General features: G+C 42.0%; 1 protein-coding gene across 1 annotated transcript; it reads left to right on the forward strand.

Moving 5' to 3' along the window:
* The first annotated feature begins 7,590 nt into the window (after positions 1 to 7,590).
* On the forward strand, positions 7,591 to 25,330 carry LOC134673503 (sodium channel protein Nach-like). The gene is made up of 10 exons (XM_063531495.1): positions 7,591 to 7,791; positions 8,118 to 8,324; positions 8,942 to 9,119; positions 10,085 to 10,230; positions 16,596 to 16,731; positions 19,276 to 19,425; positions 19,900 to 20,092; positions 21,273 to 21,459; positions 23,086 to 23,201; positions 24,948 to 25,330. Exons 1-10 carry the CDS (start codon positions 7,598 to 7,600, stop codon positions 25,070 to 25,072), a joined length of 1,632 nt encoding a protein of 543 aa, XP_063387565.1. The 5' UTR covers positions 7,591 to 7,597; the 3' UTR covers positions 25,073 to 25,330.
* Positions 25,331 to 25,869: the final 539 nt, after the last annotated feature.

Raw genomic sequence — 25,869 nt, forward strand, 5'->3', positions numbered from 1 at the left:
ATGCTGTTTATTACGTACCTATTGGAAAAAAGAATTATTTTGCATTGATTAGTGATTTTATTTACATTTTAATTCCGCGTTCCGCCTAAACGGTACGAGTTGTAAGAGAGGCGCGCGGGTGAGCGAGATGGAGATAGAAATTCTTCCCGCGGGACCGCGCTCCCGCGGCTCGCTCCGATTTTCAATAATGAATATTTTTGTTTGTGCTTTCGTTATGTTTCTGTGTCTGTACTTCGGTATCAAAAGGAAAATTATATTAAGTACGTTGTATTTTTTTATATTTAAAAGTATATAATTAAATAACATTTTCTGTATGATAGAGTCAGACCACAGAAAGTATGCAGCGCTAAATAAAAAGTAGCTTTTAGAAATCAGTATGTGCCAACACCATAGAAAAAGGATTAAATAGTCTTGATACTTGTGAAACTTCGACCATATTTCGTCATACGTTGTATTTTTTTATAATTAAAAGTATATACTTTTAATTAAAAACATTTTCTGTATGATAGTTTGAGATCCAGGTCGATCCAGATCGAAATCCACGACAACGCATGGTTCCAAGACCTTGCCCGAAAACGCGCAGAGGCACAATCCACCTAATGATGCCGACATGACTCCCTGCTTCAGCTGCCATAAATGCGGTTGCAAATGCCGGTCCCGCATTGGCTTATACAGCCACGAGAGACGTTGTTCCTCGCTAACAGACGCTGCATAAATCATCTGCCATGATGCTAAAGGCCTGAATGATGAGTTTGAGATAAGAATTTTATCTTGTTTCATTGCGATTTTCGGTAGTCGGGTTTTGGTTTTTGAACTTATTATTATCAATAATATTTTTGTTCTGGCTTTCGTTATGTTTATGTTTCTGTAAAAAGAAAAATAGTTGTTTTAGGGTAGACCGGGGACAATTGAAACACGTTATGATTGAAACAAGTCAAATTTCTCGATAACTATAATACCTACGCGTCTGACGCAATACTCGGAACACGCGGTCGGCCATGTTTGAATCCTCGGCCAGTAGCGCTCAAGCGCCGGTGCGAGACGGGAGTGTCCACGAGCCAAGCCAGTTTTTCGCGGTAAAAAGTAAGTATTTGTGGTCTCGTATATTTTCTTATATCTTCGTTTACTCTTGTGTTTTGACTAATCAAATTACTTTGGTGTTATAGTTAGGAACAAACTGTAACGTAGACATTTTCTTGGATTTTAAATTAATATTTTTGGGTTGAATTCTTTTTCTTCTTTCAACGTTTTTAACAATATCCCAAACTAACTCGATTGATTGCACTTCTTTGCATAATCTGTTGCATTCAGATGCACCGTTTGATGCTTATCTGTTGTCGGGGTTGTCATATGAGTAAAAATAATTAAAACTTGAGATATTTATGTTGTCACTCCAGGAAAACTTTGTATGATTTAGGTATGATTTTTATAGATAGAAAATAATATTGATGTAAAACAAAACATAGAAATTACAGACTGACAAAGTGGCTCTGAAATGAAACATTATTAGATTTAATGATAAAATATATTTCTTAGGCTCAAGAAAGAGTTCTCTAGATAAATCAGTTCAGAATTTTCGAAGGATTTGTGTCTTCAGGGATTGGCACCCTACTTTTGTTTTTGGCCTTTTGTTCTCAACATATGAGAAGGTCATTCTGAGATGACATGCACTTTTGATGTGTGGACCCCTCCGGGGACGCACGCTCGCATGAGCCCTATTTTGTGATAAGACCACACATTCCACATGGTGGTCAAAATGGTGGAAGCAGTTCGAGTCCTTCGGGGTGTTCCACTGAGTAAGTATAAATGGAATTTAGTTGTGATCAATTCCAAAATGGCGCGAAACATTGTGGGTTTGTTCTTAACCAAGTTTTGGTTCTTTACAGAGTTGACTCCTGCTCGAGGGAAGGGAGCGCTCCGCCAGAAGTCCTAACAGCTTCCAGTGCGGTGAGCTAAATTTCCAATTGTTTCATTTTTTCTCTAGCGGCCATAAAGGGCATCGGCTAATATATCCTTTTCTCGCTTTGCAGGAGCCGGGATGTTTCTAGATGTTTCTAGAAGCTTTTGATGTTTCTAGATGTTTCTAGATGTTTCGAATTTGAAGTTTTAAAATGATGCTGTGGGATCTGTCCCACGTCATCTGCACTGGCCGGCTCCAACCAGGTTAGCAGTCAGCTTCCCGGGGATAGGCGAGGTCACTCCCCGCCGCTCCAGGTCCGGTAGCAGTTTTTGAGGTCGGTCTGATGCATCTTTAATTTTTAAATTGCGTCTGCGCTCGGCTACAAATTTAAAATGTGATTTAGAGCAATAGTTATTTTAATTTAAAGTTTTGAAAGTTCTGGTGCATAAAACTTAGGTATTTCGAAATTTAGTCTTTAGTAATTAATTAATTGGTGTAAACCTTATGACATGAACCTGTGAAGCGACCCAGCTATACCACTGAGCTTTTACACTATAACTTTAGGTTAATAAAGTTTGTTAGATTTAAATTTGTTTAATTGTTTCTCCTCCTAGCTTTCCTACAGCAAGGTTTCCATTTAGTTTATTTTATTTAATTTTATTTTGTTAACATGGCTGTTTTTATTTTTGACAAGCCGGAGCTTTCCATTCATTTATTTTACCCCCTTTCAAAACAGCCGTGTTACAACAGACTCGTTTGATACCCTTGATACCCGAGCAAGCGATAGACACCTACCAAAACTGAGTTCCACGAGCGTAGCGAGTGGCTCAAAAAATGGAATCTTGAGCGTTGTGAGGGTTTCAAGGCAAATCATCACAAGTTAAGTCCACCATTCAACATGGAAACAACTCAAGCATATAATTACTTTGCTAGTGTGGATCAAAAGCAACTTCCTAATCAGTTTTTGACGAATAAAGAGAGCCTTTACGTGCTGGTGTGGTAAAAAGATATTCAACCATATTTCCTTCACTATTGATTTCAAATTCAAATGGCATTTTTTTTGTATGGGCATTAGAAGGTTAAATTAAAACTTCCTGTTTAATAAATCCATGCTGTACACGCAATGTCAAGGCCAAAGGGGAGAGATTTGCATCAACATTGTACCTAATTAACGGTTTAGCTTATCTGTTGTATGCATCTAATGAGCGGGGTAAAGTGTAAAAGATTGCTCATGGTCACCCATGGCCATTATAAGGGCCACATCACACTAGCGTCTCCCGAGCGTCGGCGCTGGGCTATAACCGCAAAAATCGAAGTTCGCATATTGCGGATATTTTTCCCTGTCACTCTAATTATTCCTTCATTGGAGTAAAAGAGAAAGATCCCCGCAATTTGCGAATTTCGGTTTTGGCGGTAGCTTCTCTGCTCCGGCTTAATAGCTGGGGCCATAACTGGCCACGGCTCATTAAACAAGCACCTATTAACCGTAGGTGTTATGGCTCCTCTACACGATGGGCCAACGCCGGCCACTCCAAGGGACGCACTTATTGCGTTAGAGGGAGCAAGTGATTGCTATCTCATTCTACCGCATGGCTGCGTCCCTTGGAGTGGCCGGCGTTGGCCCAGAGAGCATGCATGGAGGCAGATGAGACAGCCACCCACGTCATTCTCGAATGCCCAGGGGTGGTAGAATACCGGGCACACCACCTCGGCTCACCGGGGTCTCTCCCAGAAGTCGTCGGCAACGTCAAGGGTCTGCTATTAGGTTTCTTGGTAGAGTTGGGTTAGTTAATAGTGCCGACAATCCATCACGCAAAATAGGCTCAATAATATGACATCGAGTTGCGGAAACCAAGCCCGCGAGAACCTATACATATATGTTTTTCGACGAAACGTTGACAATGTAGCGACGCCATTTTCCATTGCACTGACTAGCTAGAAGACTGGGGTCTCTCTAAAGGTAACATTCCGATGGCGACCGCAGCAGCATTACTGTTGCGAGATTACTGGCGTTGATGCCGCTGCTGTATTTGTCAGATCTCTTGGTAAATCACGGCACGATCGTTTATAGTTTATAGGGTCAAAATAAGTTGATCTAGTAATCCCCCTAGTCACGAGAATGAACTGACTGGCCCCAAATAGGGAAAGAGAATTTCGCTCCGTCCAATCTGTAAGCTATCAGGTCAAGTTTCGTATTTATTAAAATGAATTTTCAATTTTCATTGAAATTCTTTTCAATACGAATAATGAAAATTGTATAGTAATAATTTGTCACTATATATTTTGCCCCTCAGACCCACAGTATCGTGATAATATATGCATTAATTAAAAAAATAAACAATAAACTATTTAAGTAGCTCCCTATAAGTACTAAATTCTGAAAAGCGTAAAAGTTAGTGTTTATACGTTTTTTCGTTGTTCTGCAGGCATATTATGGATGCTTTATCCATGTTTATCCACGTGATAAAATAACTGTCACTTTTTAACGCCGCAGGATAGAAAGTGACAGATACCGTTTTATCACGCCGTCACGTAGACAAAAACGACCATCATATCCGTTCACCGTGCAGATATAGTTTAGACATCGAGCTGTCAACTATGCGAAGTGCCAATTATGTGAATGATGCGGTCGGCCTCGCTTTAATAGCAGCCACACACGCGCCAAACGGAGCTAAACTGTCTACAAAAAAAATCGACATTGCCCTTTACAATCTTATGGCTCCTCTACACGATGTGCCAGCGCCGGCCACTCCAAGGGACGCAGCCATGCGGTAGAATGAGACAGCAATATCACTTGCTCCCTCTAACGCATAAATGCGTCACTTGGAGTGGCCGGCGCTGGCCCATCGTGTAGATGAGACATTAAATTTGTTTGCAAAAGTGTATTAATCATGCCATTTGACATGACAGGACACATTAGCGCCCGCTAAGAGCTTCGTCCACACTGTTTTATTATTTTTCTTGCTAACAATTACTTAACGTCCGACCAAATATTCGGTTTCGGCATAAAAGTCATGTTTCCTTCATGTTTACAGGCTCCTCTTCACGTTGGGCCAACGCCAACGCCAACGAGGGACGCAGCCATGCGGTAGAATGAGATAGCAATATCACTTGCTCCCTCTGACGTATAAATGCGTCCCTCGTTGGCGTTGGGGTTGGCCCAACGTGAAGAGGAGCCTTAGGACGTACGGTTTTCAGGAGGCTGTAGACCCAACTTTAACTTTTTAAGGTTTCGGTTAGTCTGCCCTTGTAAATAGTTATTATAGTCTACATAGGTATAGCTGGTCAAGCAAATCTTGTCAGTAAAAAAAGGCGCGAAATTCAAATTTTCTATGGGAAGACATCCCTTCGCGCCGACATTTTTCAAATTTGTCGCCTTTTTCTACTGACAAGATATGCTTGACCAAGTATATATATAAGTGCGATTTTTTTTATTAGCATTTGCCCTTGTAAAAAACTATTAGAAATTCAATATAAAAATACAATTTAGCGTGAACCCCCTCTTAAGTCTTAACTGAATGTCATAGAATTTTAAATGTTTACAATTGATTTTATCGTTAACACCGAAATTAAAATAGTTTACGGCGCTTGTACACGCGATGGTAGTTTCAGAATTTATTCTGTAGGTATACCGATCGTCAACCGTGTAAGTTCATAGAAATGTTAGCAACTACTCATTATAAAATTTGTCACAGCACGGTTTTTACACTGGAGAATAAGTTTTTAGCAAAAATTACATTTTTGGTACAAGCTTTTATCGCTGACTGTACTTTTTTTTCCACAGGCAACTAATATATACTCATCGAGACAATTCTAAGAACCCCAAACACAATTAGGCTTCGTTGTTTTATCACAGGTTCCTATGGCCACCTCCGGTCTCCATCATCAGATCAGCTCGATGACACTATAATATTGCATTGTCACCCGACTTACATATAGTAACAGCACCAGTCATGGGACATTTAAGAGGAAATTTGGAATATTTATGATATTTCCCGTATACATATAAATAGTTTACCGCTTAGCGTGTTAAAAGATGAAAGTCCTATCCGTCTTTCATGTTTTAGGCGTGTTGTATCAAAGATACAGCAATTAGTTTCCACATATTTAACAAATTAAAACTATGCTTTTTTTCTCCAGTCATGGACACCAAATCTCCAGTAATGGGCCCCCGGTAATGGACGTGGATCCGGTAATGGGCCCCCTATAATGGACATTGCTCTATCAGTATAAAATATTGAAATGGGGAATAAGTTACGGCAGAAAAATCAATTTTTGGTGTAAGCTTTTATCGCTGAATGTATTTTTCTTTCCACAGCCAATTATTATTGTATTAGATCCATCGAGACAATTCTAATATACCCAAACACAATTAGTTAGGGTTTATTACAATAAAGTTCCCATTGCCACCTCCTGTCTCCATCATCAGATTAGGTCCATGTTATCATAATATTGCATTATCATCTGATTTGCATACTTAATCAACTGAATCGGAAATCGAAAAGTGGCTCAAATTCATCTACCAACATTGGACCCACACTAACTAACAGGGCAAGTTAAATAAAAGTTTGGAAAAACGATATTAATTGATCCGAAGTCCGAGAATACCTCCTGATTGACATATTTCGTAAGTACATTTTGCTTCTGTATTGTTTAAACATGAAATTATGGCATGGCAAGCATCATTCTGTCAATTGTCCCATCATAGGAGGTACGCAGTTTTACAGCTCCTATAATGGGATTGGGCCAAATACCACTATTTTTTTACATCTGTGGAGTCACAACATAGTGTGTTGTATACCTTATCTCATGGTAAATGCAATTAACAAAACACATTCTAGTTTTCATCAAGTATTAATTAATTGAAATTTAATAAATTAACTCACCTCTCTTAGCGAAGTTGTTAAGAATTCGTAGTGGTATTTTTTTTCAGTGACACGACAACTTTTGGGTTGACGCCAATTTCTTAAAAAGCAACCAAATTTAATGACACTTCAAACTGAAACAGCTCTAGGACTCTTATTTATGATAATATACAGCCAGTGTTTATAAACTACTTTTAGATACTTATTTTAGAGGAATTATGTTTTTTTATCCCATTACTGGTTCCACGTCCATTATAGGGTATACTACTATATATGTGCAAAATTTCAGCTCAATCGGAAACCGGGAAGTGGGTCAAATTTAACTTGCAAGATTTGATTACACACAGACAGACAGACAGACAGACAACGTAACGGTCAGGTGAAACTAAATAAAAGCTTGTAAAATAATTAGCCGAATTCATTTCATTAAATAACTGAGCACATTGAACACTATCACCATCCTTATAAAACAAAGTCCCCCGCCACGTCTGAGGGGCTACCGCGAAAACCGAAATTCGCAAATTGCGGGGGTCTTTCTCTTTTACTCCAATGAAGGCGTAATAAGTGTGACAGAGAAAGATGCCCGCGATTTGCGAACTTCGATTTTCGCGGTTATAGCCCTGATGTCTGCGTGTATGGTGTATGTATGCTCGTGATAAACTCGAAATCTACTGAACGGAGTTTCATGCGGTTTTCACCTATCAATGGAGTGATTCTTGAGGAAGGTTTAGGTGTACGGATTCATTATATCAGAACAGAACAGAACTGAGAAGAAGATACTGTGAGAACAGAACAGAACTGAACAGAACTATATTACAGAACCCGCATCAACATGGACAACTTCAACTTGAAACGAAACAACACGTGGTGGCAAAAATACAGGCACGCCAAGAACCATCGGAGCCGGCTTAGTATGGAGATGGTACTGCGTAGGAGCTTCGCGCAGGTCCTGGGGGATTATGTGCAGCACTGCTCACTCGTGGGGCTCAAGCAGGTGTGCGAGCGGGACATCCCGACCAGGCATCGGTAAGGATTCGAAACAAATATTGTTATACTCGGGTGAAAGTTAATTTTCAAATTGTCTAAGTACTTACTTGAGTGATTAAGAAAAATGTCATCGTATCTGCTTTAAACAAGTTACCTGCTGGATATAAGCGTTCTCCAAGGATCTCCATGACGACAACCCGTACGTTGAATTACTTAATATCCACTAGCTTTTTTTAGCAGTTAGGATGCCAGCCCTTTAAAAAAGCCTAATCTCATAGAAACAGGGGCAATTAAGCTATGATGGCACCATCTATGCAAACCTTTGACAGTTGCCAACCCCATTGACCATTTTTTCTTTGCTGTAGAGTCTTCTGGATAATTTTAACCGCCCTCACCTACGGCGCCGTCATCTACATGCTCATGAATATATGGAAGGCGACATTAAGCAACCCCCTGATCGTGACCATGGACTCTTCCACGTATCCCATCGCCGAGATCGACTTCCCTGCCGTCGCCGTGTGCAATATTAATCGGATTAGTATGAAGACCGCTAAGAAGCGTGCGGTGGAGATGTAAGCGAAACTTCGAGCAACACCGAGAAGGGAGACAGCACAGCATTCATACTATTTCCCCTCTGCCGAAGCATAGGTACAACTGCACCTATGACTGTGCGTGTTTTGAGTTTTGACTCGTCCCTAAAGAACAGATTGATGAAGGAAGAAATTTGTGACTTTATGTCAAACCAATTCTTCCACACATACCTACTCCTTCAAACAACAAAGGGAGTCAGCATTCGCACTATTTCCTCTCTGCTGAAGCACATATGCGGGCAACTGAGCATGCACCCAACTAGCGCGGTGCGTGTTGTGATCCCATCCGTATACAAAAAGAGATCGAGGTGTGCAAGATTTTGACGTGTGTTATTTTCTATGTATTTGTGCCGTCATTACAGATTGGATTTTGTATTGTAGTTCTCAGTAGTAGGTAAGTGAGAAGTGCGACTGTGTGCACGTTTTCCCGCAAAAAACGGCAGAACGATTTGTATGGTAAGATATCGCTTGCTCTCCTCCTGTCCGACATGTCGGAAGCCGGTGTTGCTCGAAGGTTTTAAATTAAGCCAACCACCGCTCGCTCAATTTCAACTCTGTTAATTGAAATCTCTTTTTAATTAAGATATGACACGTTTCAGTTACCAAAACAGAAAGAAAAAACATCCAAACGCCACCCTGAACGACTTCGAGTGGTATCTGATTCAAGCCGGTCGGCTCTTGGACTTTTCTTACAACGAGACTCTTAGACTACGTCTCCTGAAGTTTGACGCTCAGAACGCGCAGTCCTCACATAAAATTGTAGAGGTTATGGAACTGGTAAGAATTTATTTATGACTAAACAAACGTTTTCCATTTTCCTCTCTGGATTATACGAAATATGTTTTTACACATTTATACTGACCATATGCCCATGGACCCCGGTATGTCCTTAAACTACGTCCAAGACCACCGGTGGACGGGCAGCAGCGTCCCTCAAATTCGGTGTTCTTGACTGCGATCGCCAACCCGTCTGCCAAGCGTGGCGATTATGGCATTCACCCCCCATAAGGGGGAGGCCTAATATGTTCAGCAGTGGACGTCTTATGGCTGAGATGATGATGATGATGATGATGACTGACCATATAACGTTAATATGATGATGATGATGCTCCTGACCGATTTCGGCCACAGCGACTGTGTGCTGGACTAGGCAATTTTTAATTCGCGTTATTAGAGTGAGCTGATCCACTCTTTGGTGCGCCCTTAGGTGGCTCACGTACAGTCGCCATCAGATATATCGGAGCGCCCGTGGTGCTCAAAAATATCTTGACACGCACTCTAACGCCTTGACAGTAGAGGCGTGTTCAGATATTTGTGAGCACCTTTGCCGCTGCTATACACGGTGGTCAAAAAATAAGTGCATTCCCGTTGCTTAGAGGTTTCGGGATTATACTGAGCAACTTTTACTATGGGACCCACCCCGAAATCTCGAAAAAACATTACCCTCCCATGGAAAATGGACCAGCCAAAATGTATGAAACAGCCAATTTTTCGCGATTTCGGGTTTGGACCAAAGTAAAAGTTAACGTTAAGGTAACATCGAAAACACCCACAAGATGGACAGACGACCTTGTTAAGGTTCGCCGGAGGACGTTGGATGCGGGTCGCTTCCAACCGGTACGAATGGAGGGCCAAGGGGGTGACCTAATGTTCAGCAGTGGACGTGGACGTCTATATGCCTGAGATGATGATGACGATTAACATCGAAAAGTTCTGTCTGTTAATTTTACGTCATTTGACAGCTGGCTCCATCTTGCGAAGAGATGCTGCTGCGTTGTTCCTGGAATGGCCAAGAAGTGAACTGCAGCCATATTTTCACCACGCGGCGCACCATTCACGGGCACTGTTGTGCATTCAACTACGTGCTTAAGTACAACTCTATGGGCAGGTAAGTAAGTGTATAGAGTCCGTCTACAGTTTAGGTAGGTGAAATGCCTGTGCACACCGGCTGCGTGTGCGTGCGGCGTTGTAGTACTCAGATCCTTATGACAGACGGCACACCGCTTGCATGACGTGTGCGTGTGCGTACAACATTTTAGCGCACGCGCACGTGCACGTCACGCACACACAAGCCAGTGTGCACATCAGGCCTTTAAGCTACAGATTATAGAGCTGGGCCCTATTTCACCAACGTGACAAATGTCGCATTTGTCGACATCACTGTTACTGACGTCACAGGCCTCCATAGGCTACGGTATGGCGGTGTGGTTGTTTGCCACCAACATGTTAATTAAAAAAAAAACTCCACTATATCGCCAGTAAATAAGTATTTAATTTGCGAAGCTAATGACAATTGTCACAAGAAATACGACAACCCTAGTAGCATTTTCGTTGGGGCCCACGGTGCCAACGGTAGGGAAAACGTTGGGATGAGGTTCGTTCCGTAGCCAACGTTAATTTTGTATTGGCCCACCATCGCATTTACCAACATTCGCTGTGGCACAGATGCCTAACAATGGGCCTTTGTGTATTTTGGTACCGTTGGCTAAACAACGATAATATTCGTTGGCCCAATGATGACATATATCGCATTTACCAACATTGGCAGTGGCAGTGATGCCCAACAATGGGCCTTTGTGTATTTTGCTACCGTTCGCTAAACAACGATAACATTCGTTGGCCCAATGGTGACGAATACCGCATTTGCCAACATTGGCTGTGGCACGGATGCCCAACAATGGGCCTTTGTGTATTTTGGTAACGTTGGCTAGTCAACGATATCATCCGATGGCCCAATGATGACAAATATCGCATTTACCACCATTGGCTGTGGCACTGATGCCCAACAATGGGCCTTTGTTTATTTTGGTAACGTTGGCTAATCGACGATATCATCCGATGGCCCAATGACGACAAATATCGCATTTACCAACATTGGCTGTAGCATTGATGCCCAACAATGGGCCTTTGTGTATTTTGGTAACGTTGGCTAATCAACGATATCATCCGATGGCCCAATGATGACAAAAATAGCATTTACCAACATTGGCTGTGGCACTGATGCCCAACAATGGGCCTTTGTTTATTTTGGTAACGTTGGCTAATCAACGATATAATCCGATGGCCCAATGACGACAAATATCGCATTTACCAACATTCGCTGTAGCATTGATGCCCAACAACGGGCCTTTGTGTATTGTGGTAACGTTGGCTAGTCAACGATATCATTCGATGGCCCAATGATGACAAATATCGCATTTACCAACATTGGCTGTGGCACTGATGGCCAACAATGGGCCTTTGTGTATTTTGGTAACGTTGGCTAATCAACGATATCATCCGATGGCCTAATGATGACAAATATCGCATTTACCAACATTGGCTGTGGCACTGATGCCCAAAAACGGGCCTTTGTTTATTTTGGTAACGTTGGCTAATCAACGATATCATCCGATGGCCCAATGACGACAAATATTGCATTTACCAACGTTGGCTGTAGCATTGATGCCCAACAATGGGCCTTTGTGTATTTTGGTAACGTTGGCTAATCAACGATATCATCCGATGGCCCAATGATGACAAAAATAGCATTTACCAACATTGGCTGTGGCACTGATGCCCAACAATGGGCCTTTGTTTATTTTGGTAACGTTGGCTAGTCAACGATATCATTCGATGGCCCAATGATGACAAATATCGCATTTACCAACATTAGCTGTGGCACTGATGCCCAACAATGGGCCTTTGTTTATTTTGGTAACGTTGGCTAATCAACGATATCATACGATGGCCCAATGACGACAAATATCGCATTTACCAACATTGGCTGTAGCATTGAGGCCCAAAAATGGGCCTTTGTGTATTTTGCTACCGTTCGCTAAACAACGATAACATTCGTTGGCCCAATGGTGACGAATACCGCATTTACCAACATTGGCTGTGGCACGCATGCCCAACAATGGGCCTTTGTGTATTTTGGTAACGTTGGCTAGTCAAAGATATCATCCGATGGCCCAATGATGACAAATATCGTATTTACCAACATTGGCTGTGGCACTGACGCCTAACAATGGGCCTTTGTGTATTTTGGTACCGGTGGCTAAACAACGATAACATTCGTTGGCCCAGTGAGCACAAATATCGCATTTACCAACATTGGCTGTGGTACTGATGCCCAACAATACCAGTTGAGTTTGCTTGTGGCGTCACTAGATGGCGTTACTGTCTCCAAACATCGAAGTTATAGTTATTTTCTCGTTATTCCGGATATAATCATAATATTTTTTTAAAGTAACTTATAAATATAATAGCTATAACTATAAAATTTATACATAAATTTAAAAAATTGTATTTTACCAACATTTTCTCAATTTAAATCTCAAAAAACATAAATCTCGCTTACGAAGTTTCGAAGTGCGGTTAGTATATATACAAATTAGAGTGTATAGTAAGTGTACTTGCTTCGGCAGTACATATACTAAAATTGGAACGATACAGAGAAGATTAACAACAACTGCTGCCTAGGGCCTTCATGTGGATACAACCAATGCCTACCGTAGTGTAATTGTAATATTTATCAGCAAAGGCCCAACGTCGTATTACACAATCACTTACCTAACGTAGGGTAACTGTAGGACTCGTAAACAAAAGCCCATTACATAATTAAGACTGTAGGCCCACTATAAATTACACAACTATTTACCTACGGTAGTATTGTAAAAATCCTACACAAGGCCCAAATTTAAAGTTACAATGTTGGCCCTTTGTGGGACAAGCTGTGTTGGGCCTTCAACCTGGAGCACGACTACCTACCGACCTACCTGACTTGCCGATGGGTAATTGTTGAATTTGCAAACAGAAGCACAACGAAAAAATTGCCCTTTTTTATTTTTTTGCAGTTGCCCCTACAGCAAGCCATACGGCCAAATGTAACAATTAACCAACCATCAAACAAATGAGTATAGGCCCAACCACGGCTCAACCAAAACCACCACCGTTGAATAATTGTATGTTTTATTTAAATAGGCCCAACGAAAAAATTACTCTAATGGCCCTCTGTTGGGAATCTTTGGGAGGGCCTTTGTCGAGGGCCCTCCAGCAAATCGTACGGCCAAATGTAACAATTAACCAACCATCAAACAAATGTGTATAGGCCCAACCACGGCCCAACCAAAACCACCACCGTTGAATAATTGTATGATTTGTTTAAATAGGCCCAACGAAAAAATTACTCTAATGGCCCTCTGTTGGGAATCTTCGCGAGGGCCTTTGTCGAGGGCCCTCCAGCAAATCGTACGGCCAAATATAACGGTTGCCCAACTAATACGTAAACAAAGGCCCAACAAAATCCCTACAAGAAAATGCTATTAGGGAATTGTCACGAAATTCCGACACAGAACTCATTTGCTGTCAAGAATTACCGAAAGTTCTTTGAAAACTTGTGACAATTGTCATCATTATCATCATAAACATCACAAGAGAAATACCTGTTTTTTGCCGATGTAATAAAGTTTTTTTAAATAATACAATGATGGTGACAAGCAGGAATACGGCCCGCCCGATGGTAAGCAATAACCATAGCACATGGATGCCTGTGACGTCAGCAACAATGAGACTTGTCGAATTGTCGCACCTGTCACGTTGGTGAAATAGGGGCCTGGTCGACTGGTGGTAGTGACCTTGTAGGCTTGGGCTGGTGGAGTGAAAAAGTTTACAAAATTTGACATTTATGGTAGGGGGCTGTCCATAAATTACGTCATCGATTTTTGACCCCCCCCCCCCCTAAAATCATGCTTCGAATGACCCCGTTTCCTCCTACGTCATACTACCATCATCCGATGTCCAGACTCCCCCCCCCCCTAATTTGAAATGACGTAATTTATGAATAGCCCTTAGGTACGGTCAGCCAAGAAAGTGGTCTACCACTTTTCGACTCTATGCAAAGAAAGAGTCGAAAAGTGGTAGACCACTTTCTTAGCTGACTGTACTACCCAGTTAGAGAGTAGGTACTTAGGTACTATTATTTATTCTGTGGCTATTGCTCGCCGATTGTTCGTTAAGAGATCTTTGCCTAATACAGTGCAGTGGCAATAAGTTACAGTACAGTCACCTGCAATATGTTACTCTTCGAAGACCGTAAAAATATGTATGTGACACGTTCTTATGGGTCTGTCGGCGGCCGATCGTAAGATCAGGCAGATCGTATTAATGTTCCTGTGTAATGTTTTGACGATAGGTAGTCACAAGGCAGGATAGGTTCGTTAGGTTGCTTCAGATGCCCGAAGGGCAAACTGCCCAGAAATAGGACCCCGCGTAGCGGGGCTCCGTCGACTCAGGGAACGAGTCAAAGATTTTCACGTTTCACGATATGCCTAGGAATTTCACGATATGCCTGAACTTACGATCGGCCGCCGACAGGTCGACAAATACATAAGATCGTGTCAGATATTTTTGCGGCTTTCGTTACGTAATATGATTGTACAACAACAGGTGCTGTACCTACATTGTACAACAACAGGTGCTGATTTATTAAATTATGTCAGGTGACACGGGATGCTTAGGACCTTGGATTTTTAAATAGGCAACAAAGATACAGAAAAAATAACTATGTAAATCTTTATTTATACTGCGTCAAGCAGATCTTGTCAGTAGAAAAAGGCGGCACTTTTGAAAAATGTAGGCGCGAAGGGTTATCGTCCCATAGAAAATTTGAATTTCGCGCCTTTTTCTACTGACAAGATTTGCTTGACCGTCTATATATTTTCCATTAGATTTTGAACCTTGACCAATCCGCATACGGTTGTTCTTCGTCATATCTTTTACGTTCCGAGGGCCACGAAAAATGCTCCGAGCGATTATGCTTAACACCTTAACGCCGGGAGCATCGTCCGCCATATTTTTGTGGAAAAGAAATGTTTAGCGGTATTGGGACCGCCGCCGTGCGCGTTGGAGGGTCTGCCATCTTGTGGCTAACATCGGAAACATAAACATTTTACATTGCCAAAGCAAGTGGCAAGTGCTGCTATCTACCGTTCTCGTACATTTTCTTGTGCATAATAAGGTTCTGCCATCTTGTGGGCTACAGAGGAAGCATAAATCTGACGGCTCCAGTGCTGCCCTCTATGGCTCATGCACACTGACACGCTCTCTATTTGCGGTCGATGCTGCCAGAGGGCCTACCGCGAACCACGTTCGATGTGTTGCCTCCCTGTCGCACTTTCGTACGAATTTACGACATAGTGGCAATGGCAATACGTCGAACGAGGTTCTCGGTAGGCCCTCAAGGGTCAACGTCAAAAATTTGGACGATACGTTTTTCGTGGCCTAAGCATTAAGACTACAAAAAGCTATTGAAAATTTAAAACAATGATAATACGGGCTCTGGTGATTTTATTATAATGTATTTTAGTGTCAACGTGTCTGACTGAGTTGTATGTATTGAATATTGACGCAAAAACTGAAACGTTTACATCGGAAAGGATAAAAAGCCATTACCTATTCGCTGTTCTTTATTTATTGCGCACACGCACACTGTACTACGTCATAAAAATATTCACTGATTTTGCATCAGAACACAACAACAGACAAGTTGAGCAAAATTATAAATCGGTCATTGTAATATTTAGAGGCCGTCTAAGGTAACTTTGCACCGAATTGAATGGAACAAAGTGAGGCGTGTCATTATAAACGTCATATGTTAGACATAGCCACACTTTGTCAATGGCATGCAGAGTGCAGAGTTAGATTCAATATAACATCTCATTTGTCTAGTAAAGAACTGTCTTAAGAGAAAGAGCTAGGCGCTATAAGTTTTTATCTAGTAGACTGATTTTTAGGGTTTTGTACCCAAGAGGTAAAAACGGGACCCTAATACTAAGATTCTACTGTCCGTCCGGCTGTCTACCTATCATGCACCAGGGGGCCGATTTTTGAAATTCGACCGCTCGATTTCGTCACTCGAAAATCGGTGCAAACGACGAAATGCTAATTTTTAAAATACGAGCGATAGAAATTGGGAATCTATTGGTATTGACCACTCGATTTCAATTCTATTAGTAGAATTTAAATGCCTAGTAGTGGAGATATTATTTAACGAAATACACGAAATCGAGTGGTCGAATTTCAAAAATCGGCCCCCAGGCTATAATAGCTAGACAGACATTTACTAAAAACAAAATAAAATAAATATTTAAGTGGGGCTCCCATACAACAACCGAGTATTTTTGCCGTTCTGCGTACCTAATGGTACGAAACCCTTCGTACGCGAGTCCGACTCGCACTTGGCCGGTTTTTTATCAAAGACCTTTATTTCAGGCCAGACAAAAACAAGAACGTGATCGCGAATGTGATGCGGCAGAAGCAGGCGGGCATGCATCGCGGGCTCATCGTAGTGCTAGATCCGTTGCTGGAAGACTATGCATATCCTCTGCGGAACGTGGAAGGGTTCGATGTAAGATTGTAGTCTGGTCATCTTGAGACAGCCACAGGAACCTGGTCAGCAGGCGGGCATGTCTCGCGGGCTCATCGTCGTGTTAGATCCGTTGCTGGGAGACTATGCCTATCCTCTGCGGAACGTGGAAGGGTTCGATGTAAGATTGTAGTTAGGTCATTTTGTGACAGCCACAGGAACCTGGTCAGCAGGCGGGCATGTATCGCGGGCTCATCGTGGTGTTAGATCCGTTGCTGGAAGACTATGCCTATCCTCTGCGGAACGTGGAAGGGTTCGATGTAAGATTGTAGTCTGGTCATCTTGTGACAACGACTAAAACCAGCCGGCCTAGCCAAGGTGCCAAGCGCTATCCCTTCGACAACGAAACGCTTTTTGTCTCTTTATCACTCTTCCATATTAGTGCAACAGTGACAGTTGCGTTTCGATCGCTACGGAGCGTAAGCGATTGGCATGTTGGCTACGCGGCCTATTAGTCGGAAATGTGGACGCATTGTGGTTTTACACCTGCTCCGCGAAGACTAAGAGTAGGTTACCTATTCTCTGCGAAGTATCGAAGCATTTGACGGACCTATGAGATTTGTAATGTGTTTTGGTGTGCGAATTTTCCTAAAAATACCTAATTCTTACACTTACTAAGTTCGTGCTTGATGGGGCCTAAATATTTGTTGTCTATGTAGGTACACGCAGGAATTTGTTTTTTATGGGCCACTTCTCGTACCTTGTTCGGTCGGCAAACTGAAAGCCGTTAATACTGCCGCTCAGAGGCGTAACTAGGGGGGGGTTGGAGGGGGCACGTGCCCCGGGCGCCGTCCAAGGGGGGGGGGCGCCAAAATGGGCAAAATACCTCCCATAGAAAATGGACCAGCCAAAATGTAGGACACAGCCAAATTTTTTTTTCGCGACTTGCTCAGTAGGTGTAATCCCAAAATCTCCCTGGCAAGGAAAATGCAGTTATTTTTTAGCCAACCTGTATACAGGATGGTCCAAACCTTGACGTCCAAAAATTTTTTTTAGTATCGTCGTCGTGGGTTATCAGAATATATATACCCCATGATTAGCCGATTTTTCGTAGTTTACGAGTTTAACTTAAAAGTTAAATTTAAAAGTTAAAACTTTTGTTAAGTAATTCCGGGGTGAAGCTTTGCTTTACTTTTATGTCTTCTAATACATGTTCGTGGTATTTGCACATATAACATGAAATAGCGATGGGGAAGTGACACCATAAAATAATAGTAGAAATAACAAAAGAGGACTTTTTTAATGAATTACTAATTTGGAAGCTTTCCACCTCAGTTCCTTTGACCGGCGACTCTGAAAAATTAAGACTATTAAGTATCACTTTTTTGACCTTTTAAAAAAACTTAGGGTCTAGCAGTTTCTAAAATAACAAAAAATCCTTGAAATCGCTTGTATTTTATCATTATTTATTTTTTATTTATTTAGGTAAGGGCAACATCTAAGCTTGAACTCAGCTCAACTCAGCCAAGTGAGGATGCTGTTGTTTTAGCAACTGCGCCGTTGGTCAAGGATTATGTAACAAAAAGAAACAATAAAGATCAATAGTTTTTTTTTTAATTATATCTTTACCCCAGAATTTCTTAACAAACGTTAAAAGTAATAAAAATCATAATTCGAAAACTACGAAACGTCGGCTAACGTACATATTCTGATAGCCCACAGCGTGAGAAATTTAAAAAAATGATGGACGTCAAGGTTTGGACCACCCTGTATAAGACATGCCGTGATAACATCGCTCGTTCTGTGATACTAGAATGTCGTGAAAAACCTGTGTCAGGTTTCGATGTGGGATCGGGACAATCTAGTCCAATTCAATCCCACCAAGACTCAATTTTGCGCGTTTAGGGCTAAGAAAACCTCATTTTTCAAGGCACAAGCCTTCCCATGTCAGGGAGTATTGGGAGCCTCGGTGTTGAGATCTCCATCAGTGACGTCCAATAATTTCGTAGCCACCTTGCTGGGTAGGCTGCGCTCGTATCCAAAAAAAAACTCGGTGTGCTCAATAAAGGGAGGCGATACTTTACTCTGGGGTAGACAGATCCCATTTATTGAGTACTGCTGTCACCTTTGGGCAGGAGCATCTGGATGCCACCTTGGACCCTTCAAATCAGTCCAAAGGCACGTACCTGTGAATAGTCTACGATCCCAAACTCACAAGCGATATTGAACCTTTAAGTCTAAGGAGATCTCCAAAAAATAAGTGTATAAGTTTTAAAATGGTCGGCAACGCGCATGTGACCGCTGACCATCAGGTGGGTCGTAAGCTTGTTAGCCACCGATGTACTAAAAACACTTTTTTGTCTCAATTAAAAGTAAACTGTAAGTAATAAGTAAAAAAGTAACTCTTTCGTTAGTTCATTTCGTTTGGGGGGGGGGGGCGCAAACTTGGTGCCTGCCCCGGGCGCCATATCCCCTAGCTACGCCTCTGCTGCCGCTATCTCATATTATTAAATTGTCACTGGAACAAAGTACCTACGAGGTGGTACAAAATTCAAATTCGTAGACTGTTCTTTGATTATTTTGTAGATATTTCTGTTCGACCCAACTCACTACGCGGATCCGAGTGGAGGGCGAGTGGTGCAGCGCTTGTCTGAGCCCAATGAAGCCACGGTTCTGGAGCTGCGATCAGTCAAGCAAATCGCCACGGCAGAAGTCAGGAAGTACCCTCTTAGCACTGTGAGTTAACTTTCAAGCTTTCAAGTCTCACCCCCTTTCATAAAACTTAGCAAACCTTTGTCATGTTGTCCCTTTCTAAAGAGCTTGTCACACCTTTCTGAATTTAGTTATTGACAAGCGGGACGCCGCAATATGTGAGACACGATAGGAGATATATCCTGCTCTTTACAAACACAAATGTCATAATTACAGAAGGACAACATGACTAAAATTTACTTTTTTACGCGTTTCGATGGCTGCCATTTCTTAATCCACCAACAGAGCGGCAGCTGACGTCCACGAGGGTTCATTACACGTCGCCCTTGACCACTAGGTATACGAGTTTTTACTCGGGAGACTATTGGTCATGGAAATCGTTCCTGGCTCGAGATCCATTACTTCTATCTTTCATTTCCTTTGGTTATATTTATTTTTAGGTAGATATACTTAGATATTTTAGGTTCATAAGGTACAATATTGTATTGTTATTTCCAGAGGAAATGTCTCTTCCACGACGAGGTTCCTGAACACTTCGGGAACATGTATTCATACAGCGCATGCATTGCGCGCTGCAGGATCAAGACCATCCGGTCTCTCTGCAAGTGCACGCCTTACTTCTTGCCCGCTGGCAACAATGGCGAGACTGTCTGCTCACTGATGGATCTGTGGTGCCTCAACAAGTATAGAGGTAATGACCAAGACTATTCAATCTGTCTATTTGCACAAACATCACTGCTCAAAGGCGACACAAGTGGAATGCTCCCAAAGCGAAACACAATAGCAACTGCAGGATCAAGACCATCCGGTCTCTCTGCAAGTGCACGCCTTACTTCTTGCCCGCTGGCAACAATGGCGAGACTGTCTGCTCACTGATGGATCTGTGGTGCCTCAACAAGTATAGAGGTAATGACCAAGACTATTCAATCTGTCTATTTGCACAAACATCACTGCTCAAAGGCGACACAAGTGGAATGCTCCCAAAGCGAAACACAACAGCAACTGCAGGATCAAGACCATCCGGTCTCTCTTCAAGTGCACGCCTTACTTCTTGCCTGCTGGCTACAATGGCGAGACTGTCTGCTCACTGATGGATCTGTGGTGCCTCAACGAGTATAGAGGTAATGACCAAGACTATTCAATCTGTCTATTTGCTGAAACATCACTGCTCAAAGGCGACACAAGTGGAATGCTCCCAAAGCGAAACACAACGTACTTAGAGTAGAGCTGGACCAAGAAAAGTCTGCAGTGATTTTGACAGCCCTTGCAGTGTCAGTGTTATTTTAAACGTCAAACTTCTATAAAATTATGACGTACCTTATAACACTTGCACTGCGTGGTGGGCTATCAAAATCACTGCTGACTACCTAATACATTCTGTTATGTAGGTACCTATACATCAGAAGGTAGACATATATGTCATGTGTCATGCGCCAGCCGCGAATATATGTGCTATAAGCCTCAAAAGTTTAATTTCTCAGACAAATTACATTCCTTAAGGGATTTGCAAATAGGTAGGTACCTAGCTACTTTGGAAAACTCGACCCATGGCGCCGTGACCCGGTAAGTAGGCCCAGCGGTTTTAGACATCTGCCGCGATTGCAGAGGACGCTGGTTCGATGCCAGCCCTGCCGGCCTAGCCATGGTTACAATCGCTATCGCTTCGACAACGAAAAGCATTATGTCTCTCTATCACTCTTCCATAGTAGTGCGACAGTGACAGTTGCGTTTCGATCGCTACGGAGCGTAAGCGATCGGCATCTTGGCTACACGGCCTGGGCACTAAAATAGAGGCATATTGGTCACATTTTCCTTTATAAAATGACACTTATTTCGGTTTACAACATACCCAATTTTCATCACCGTTTCAGAAAAACTTCTTTACTTCTACCCGTTCAACTCAAACGCCAAGATCGGCCTAGAGATGGAGCGGCTAGACTCGCTCAACTGTCCCGAGTGTCTGCCAGACTGCGAGTTGACAAAGCACTCCACCAAGTCTTCCGTGATTCCGTTCAGGGACCGAAGACAAGGAGACCAGCCAGTGCTGCCGGACATCGCGTGAGTTGCTTGCGATTCATGATCACCTCAGCCATAAGACGTCCACTGTTGAAAATTTTTTTGGACCACCATACGTACCGGTTGGAAACGACCCGCATCCAGCGTCTTCCGGCGACCTTAATAAGGTCGTCTGTCCATCTTGTGGGTGGACGTCCTACGCTGACAAAACGTCGCTTCTCGAGAGCAAATTAACGAGATAGCGCTTGTAACTTCAAGGGCGCCACATGAGCGTTGCCAATACTTTAGAAACCCAACAACATTCCTTTCTTTAAGAACCCCATATTGTAATGTAATCCCGCCAGAAAATCGCAGAAAGTTCAGGCACATAGTTCGCGGCAATTGTTTGTGTAAGTAATTGTTTTTGGAAATTTAATAGTTATTTGTACAACAAGAGATCAAAGTTTGATATTTCTTCGAGTGCTTATTTTGAATCCCGTGCAAGCGAAAGATTCTATAATAGATTCACGAGCGTAGCGATGAATCTAATTTAGAATCTTGAGCGTAGTAAGGGATTCAAAAGCGCACGAGATGTAAATAACTTTGATCTCGTGTAGTACACAAAATTTTTCACCCTAAGCAGTGAGAACATACCTAGAGGGACAGAGATAATAGAACCCAAGTATATCGAACTTGTATTAGACCCCGCATGTTGAAATGACATTTGACTATAAAAGTCACTTGAATGACATTTTGTCTCACTCAGTGAGCAAAATGCGATTTTGCTCACTCATACTGTCTCACTAGGTGAGCAAAATGCGATTTTGCTCACTGAGTGAGACAAAATGACTCAGTGAGCAAAATCGCATTTTGCTCACTGTTTTCAAGAAGCAAAGTACCCTTGTTCGAGCTGCTGAGGTGAAAAATAACAAGTACAAAAGTTTAGTTATCCATAGAGACACAGAGTATTTTTTCAACTTTTGGCCAAACTCCACTAGCCAAAACCTTTCTATCGATCCATATGACTGCTCAGTGGGTCGTTTCAGATTCGCTGAAGAAAAGCTCTCTTCTACTCAACTTATTTGAGGATAAACTCTGCCCTAAAGAGGTCCAGACTAAATAGTCCTGGCGGCCTAGCCAAGGTGACAATCGCTATCGCTTCGCCATCGAATCGCTTTGTCTCTATCTGTATTCTCTTCCATATTAGTGTATTTCATTCCCACGGGCGCTTTTACAACGCGCGTTAAAATAGCGTTTGAATGACACAAATGGATACCTACATTACTACATGTGTATTTATTCACACGACAGCGGTGGCGCTTTTTATAAAGCGTTGTTGGATTTTCGACTTTAAGCCTTGGTCGTTAAATCGAATTTAGAGTGCGGACAAATTCAAGCCCTTTTTTAACGCGCGTTGAAAAAGCCCTCGGGCGAATGGGGGCTAACAGTGACAGATGCGTTTCGTTCGCTACGAAGCGTTAGCGATTGGTATGTTGTCTAAAGGGGTCTGGGCTATAACCGCGGAAATCGAAGTTCGCAAATTGCGGGCATCTTTCTCTGTCACTCTAATTACGCCTTCATTGGAGTAAAAGAGAAAGATCCCCGCAATTTACGAATTTCGGTTTTCGCGGTAGCCCCTCTGGATTTAAAACTGTGTCTAAAGTTGTATTTTTTTTTATCATACCCCAGGAAGGGTCTGAACGTCACAGAGTCAAGTAACCTAGCGATGGTGTATATCTATCAACCGACCAACGACGGAGTTTTGGACCGACTCGATGTGGTGTCCTACTGGTATGAAATACTGAGTACGTATCCATAGATATAGAACTGCAATAAAGTACGTACAGATGAAGTGCATAGTTATTTTTCATCGTATGTTCACGAGCCTCCTCCACGCTCGTGCGCGAATCGCGGCGCGAAGCCGCGAACGCGAGTGTGGCGTCGATTTTCGCAGACAGCGAAATCGACTCCACACTCGCGTTCGCGGCTATTCCGCGATTCACGCGCATAGTCTGGAGGGGGCTACGGAAACGTACGAACGTGTCTTTCTCTTTTGCTATTTTAGTCTTGGTAAGGCCTACTGTCCACGGAAGCGTAGCTGCATAGACGCGTATTCGTCATTGTACGCTTGCTTGCAGCCTACATACAAAACCGCACAACTCTGTCCACGGAGCGGCAACGGCGCGTCAGCGACGCTGCATGCAAGCTTCATGCCGCCGGGCGTACTGCGTGTTATACGCCGGGCTGCATCGCACGGACAGCACGTTGCGTATTTGTGAGAAAACATGGCAGGAACGGCTGCAAAGTTTGTAAAATAGTGAAAAATGTCCTTTTACTCATTCTATAAAATGAATGAAATACGTTGTCATCTGCTGATAGTTCTCTTGCAGCTTCGAACAGTCTACAATGTATGTTTCTTTTTATATATGGATATGCCCAATATAAACGGCGTCGTCGCCGACTTCGAAGATAATAATAGGCCAAAATAACGTATTTATCACTGGACGACATCATCACGAATGAAAGAAAATGCAGGCTACGATACGCTTACGCTACGCTTCGTGGACAACGTCAGTACGCCGGGCTGCATGAATGCTGCACGGCGATGCGTGCAGCGTCTATGCAGCTACGCCTCGTGGACAGTAGGCCTAAGTATGGTACCTACAAAAAGTTCTGAGGTTAACTGAAGTATCATGACAAATAATATGAACGTTTAGGAGAAAATACGATGGAAATAGTTATTTGTTTTACAAGGGGGCAAAGTTGTTGTTTAACCGCTCGTGCTAATATTGATACCCGAGCAAGCGAAAGATTCTAAAATTGAACCACGAGCGTAGCGAGTGGTTCTAAAAATGGAATCTTGAGCGTTGCGAGGGTTTCAAAGCACGAGGGTTAAACAAAATTTGCCCCCGAGTGAAACACAAAATTTTTCACCACACCAACCCGAAGCAAATATTAAATGTAAAATATTAAACAAAATCAAAACAAATCTGCCATCCAGCGGGGGAATGTGGCCAGCATTATGGGCACCCTTCCGCAGGGATCGGATCTGGGGGACTATTTGTGTTAGTTTTAATTTAGTTTTTATTTAATTGTAAGTTATTTTATAAGGTTCGATTTTGATGTGTTGAAATGTATTTGTTTGTGTAACTATTTTGTGATTTGACACCATAATATAATTGTATAAAATAAACAAATCTAATCCGAATGAATGTTATTAAATATTTAACATCCAAACCAATCATTTAAAAATCAATTCTACCAGCAAACATAAGAAAACAACTCAAAATTTGCATTTGATTACTTTGCCTCACATGTGAATAAAATGCAACTTTGCTATCAGTTTTTGAAGTGCAAAGTAAGCCTTTCCGAGCTGGTGTGGTGAAAAAGTCTTTTGATAGCCCACGCAGTGCAAGTGTCATTTTAAACGTAAAACTTCTATGAAATTATGACGTATGAATAACACTTGCACTGCGTGGGCTATCAAAATTGCTGCAGACTTTTCTTGGTCCACCTCTAAGAAAATTGTAAATTGTATTATTCTGTTTCAGGTAACATCGGCGGTTTTGCAGGCATCCTCGTCGGATTCTCTATCATTAGCGTAGTCGAAATAATTTATTATTTCGTCGTACGATTCATTCAAGTTCTGTGCATTAATTGGAAATTATATTATTAAAATAAGAGTTATAGTGGGACAAAAAATAGTAGAACAAATAAAATGGAATAAAACAATTTCCATACTAAATTGTTGCCATGTTTAAATATTTTACGTCAAAAATGTGACAGTTATGTAGGAAGTGGCGCCCTCAATAATTTTCTACATTTCCTGAGAAAAAAAAAATAGATGCATCATACCTAAAGTTGCCTAAAGTACCTAAGGACGCGCTGAGCACAAAGAATTTCGAACATTAATCCTCCTGATCGTATCTCTATTGCACGCGTATTACGCGTATAATTATACATCATCAAATTATAACAAAAGTAATTTCACAGTACGTTTTTACGTTCGTTTATACGAGTATTACTTATAGTATGTCTTAGTTTGTGTTGAATTTGAATTGAAGTCGGTTGCGTAATTACTATTGCTATCACGCTCACACAGTTGCATTCACCGCCGGCGTAATCGGCAGGACAGCAATATAATAAGAAAGAAACTCTAAAAACAACACTCCTTCAGCAGTCGCAGTCGAGAAAAAAAAGAACGAAATGTTAATTTTCTTTATTTACATACAAACAGCAACACTGTCCATAGATGGACTTTATGCCTTTTGTAATAAGGTCCACCGATGAACAGTTAATAGTGTGGGCGTACCTATGCTAACAACAATGTTCTTTGAACAGAAGTGACACATTATATATGTACTGTTTTCATAGCATATAAGAGATAAACCATTTTCTTTTGTCGTTCAGTCTCATACTCTCAGGTTTAAATATAGTCATTCAGTCAGTATTCTAGTATGATTTCTGTATTTA

This window comes from Cydia fagiglandana, chromosome 18 (assembly GCF_963556715.1).
Source record: "Cydia fagiglandana chromosome 18, ilCydFagi1.1, whole genome shotgun sequence".
NCBI lineage: Eukaryota > Metazoa > Arthropoda > Insecta > Lepidoptera > Tortricidae > Cydia > Cydia fagiglandana.

What these genes read in the sequence shown, in the direction of transcription:
- LOC134673503 (XM_063531495.1), top strand. Translation starts at nt 7,598, where the DNA reads ATGGACAACTTCAACTTGAAACGAAACAACACGTGGTGGCAAAAATAC. An exon ending in GTGCCTCAACAAGTATAGAG is followed by an intron (nt 20,093 to 21,272) that starts GTAATGACCAAG and finishes TCACCGTTTCAG; the next exon opens with AAAAACTTCTTTACTTCTAC. An exon ending in CCAGTGCTGCCGGACATCGC is followed by an intron (nt 21,460 to 23,085) that starts GTGAGTTGCTTG and finishes ATCATACCCCAG; the next exon opens with GAAGGGTCTGAACGTCACAG.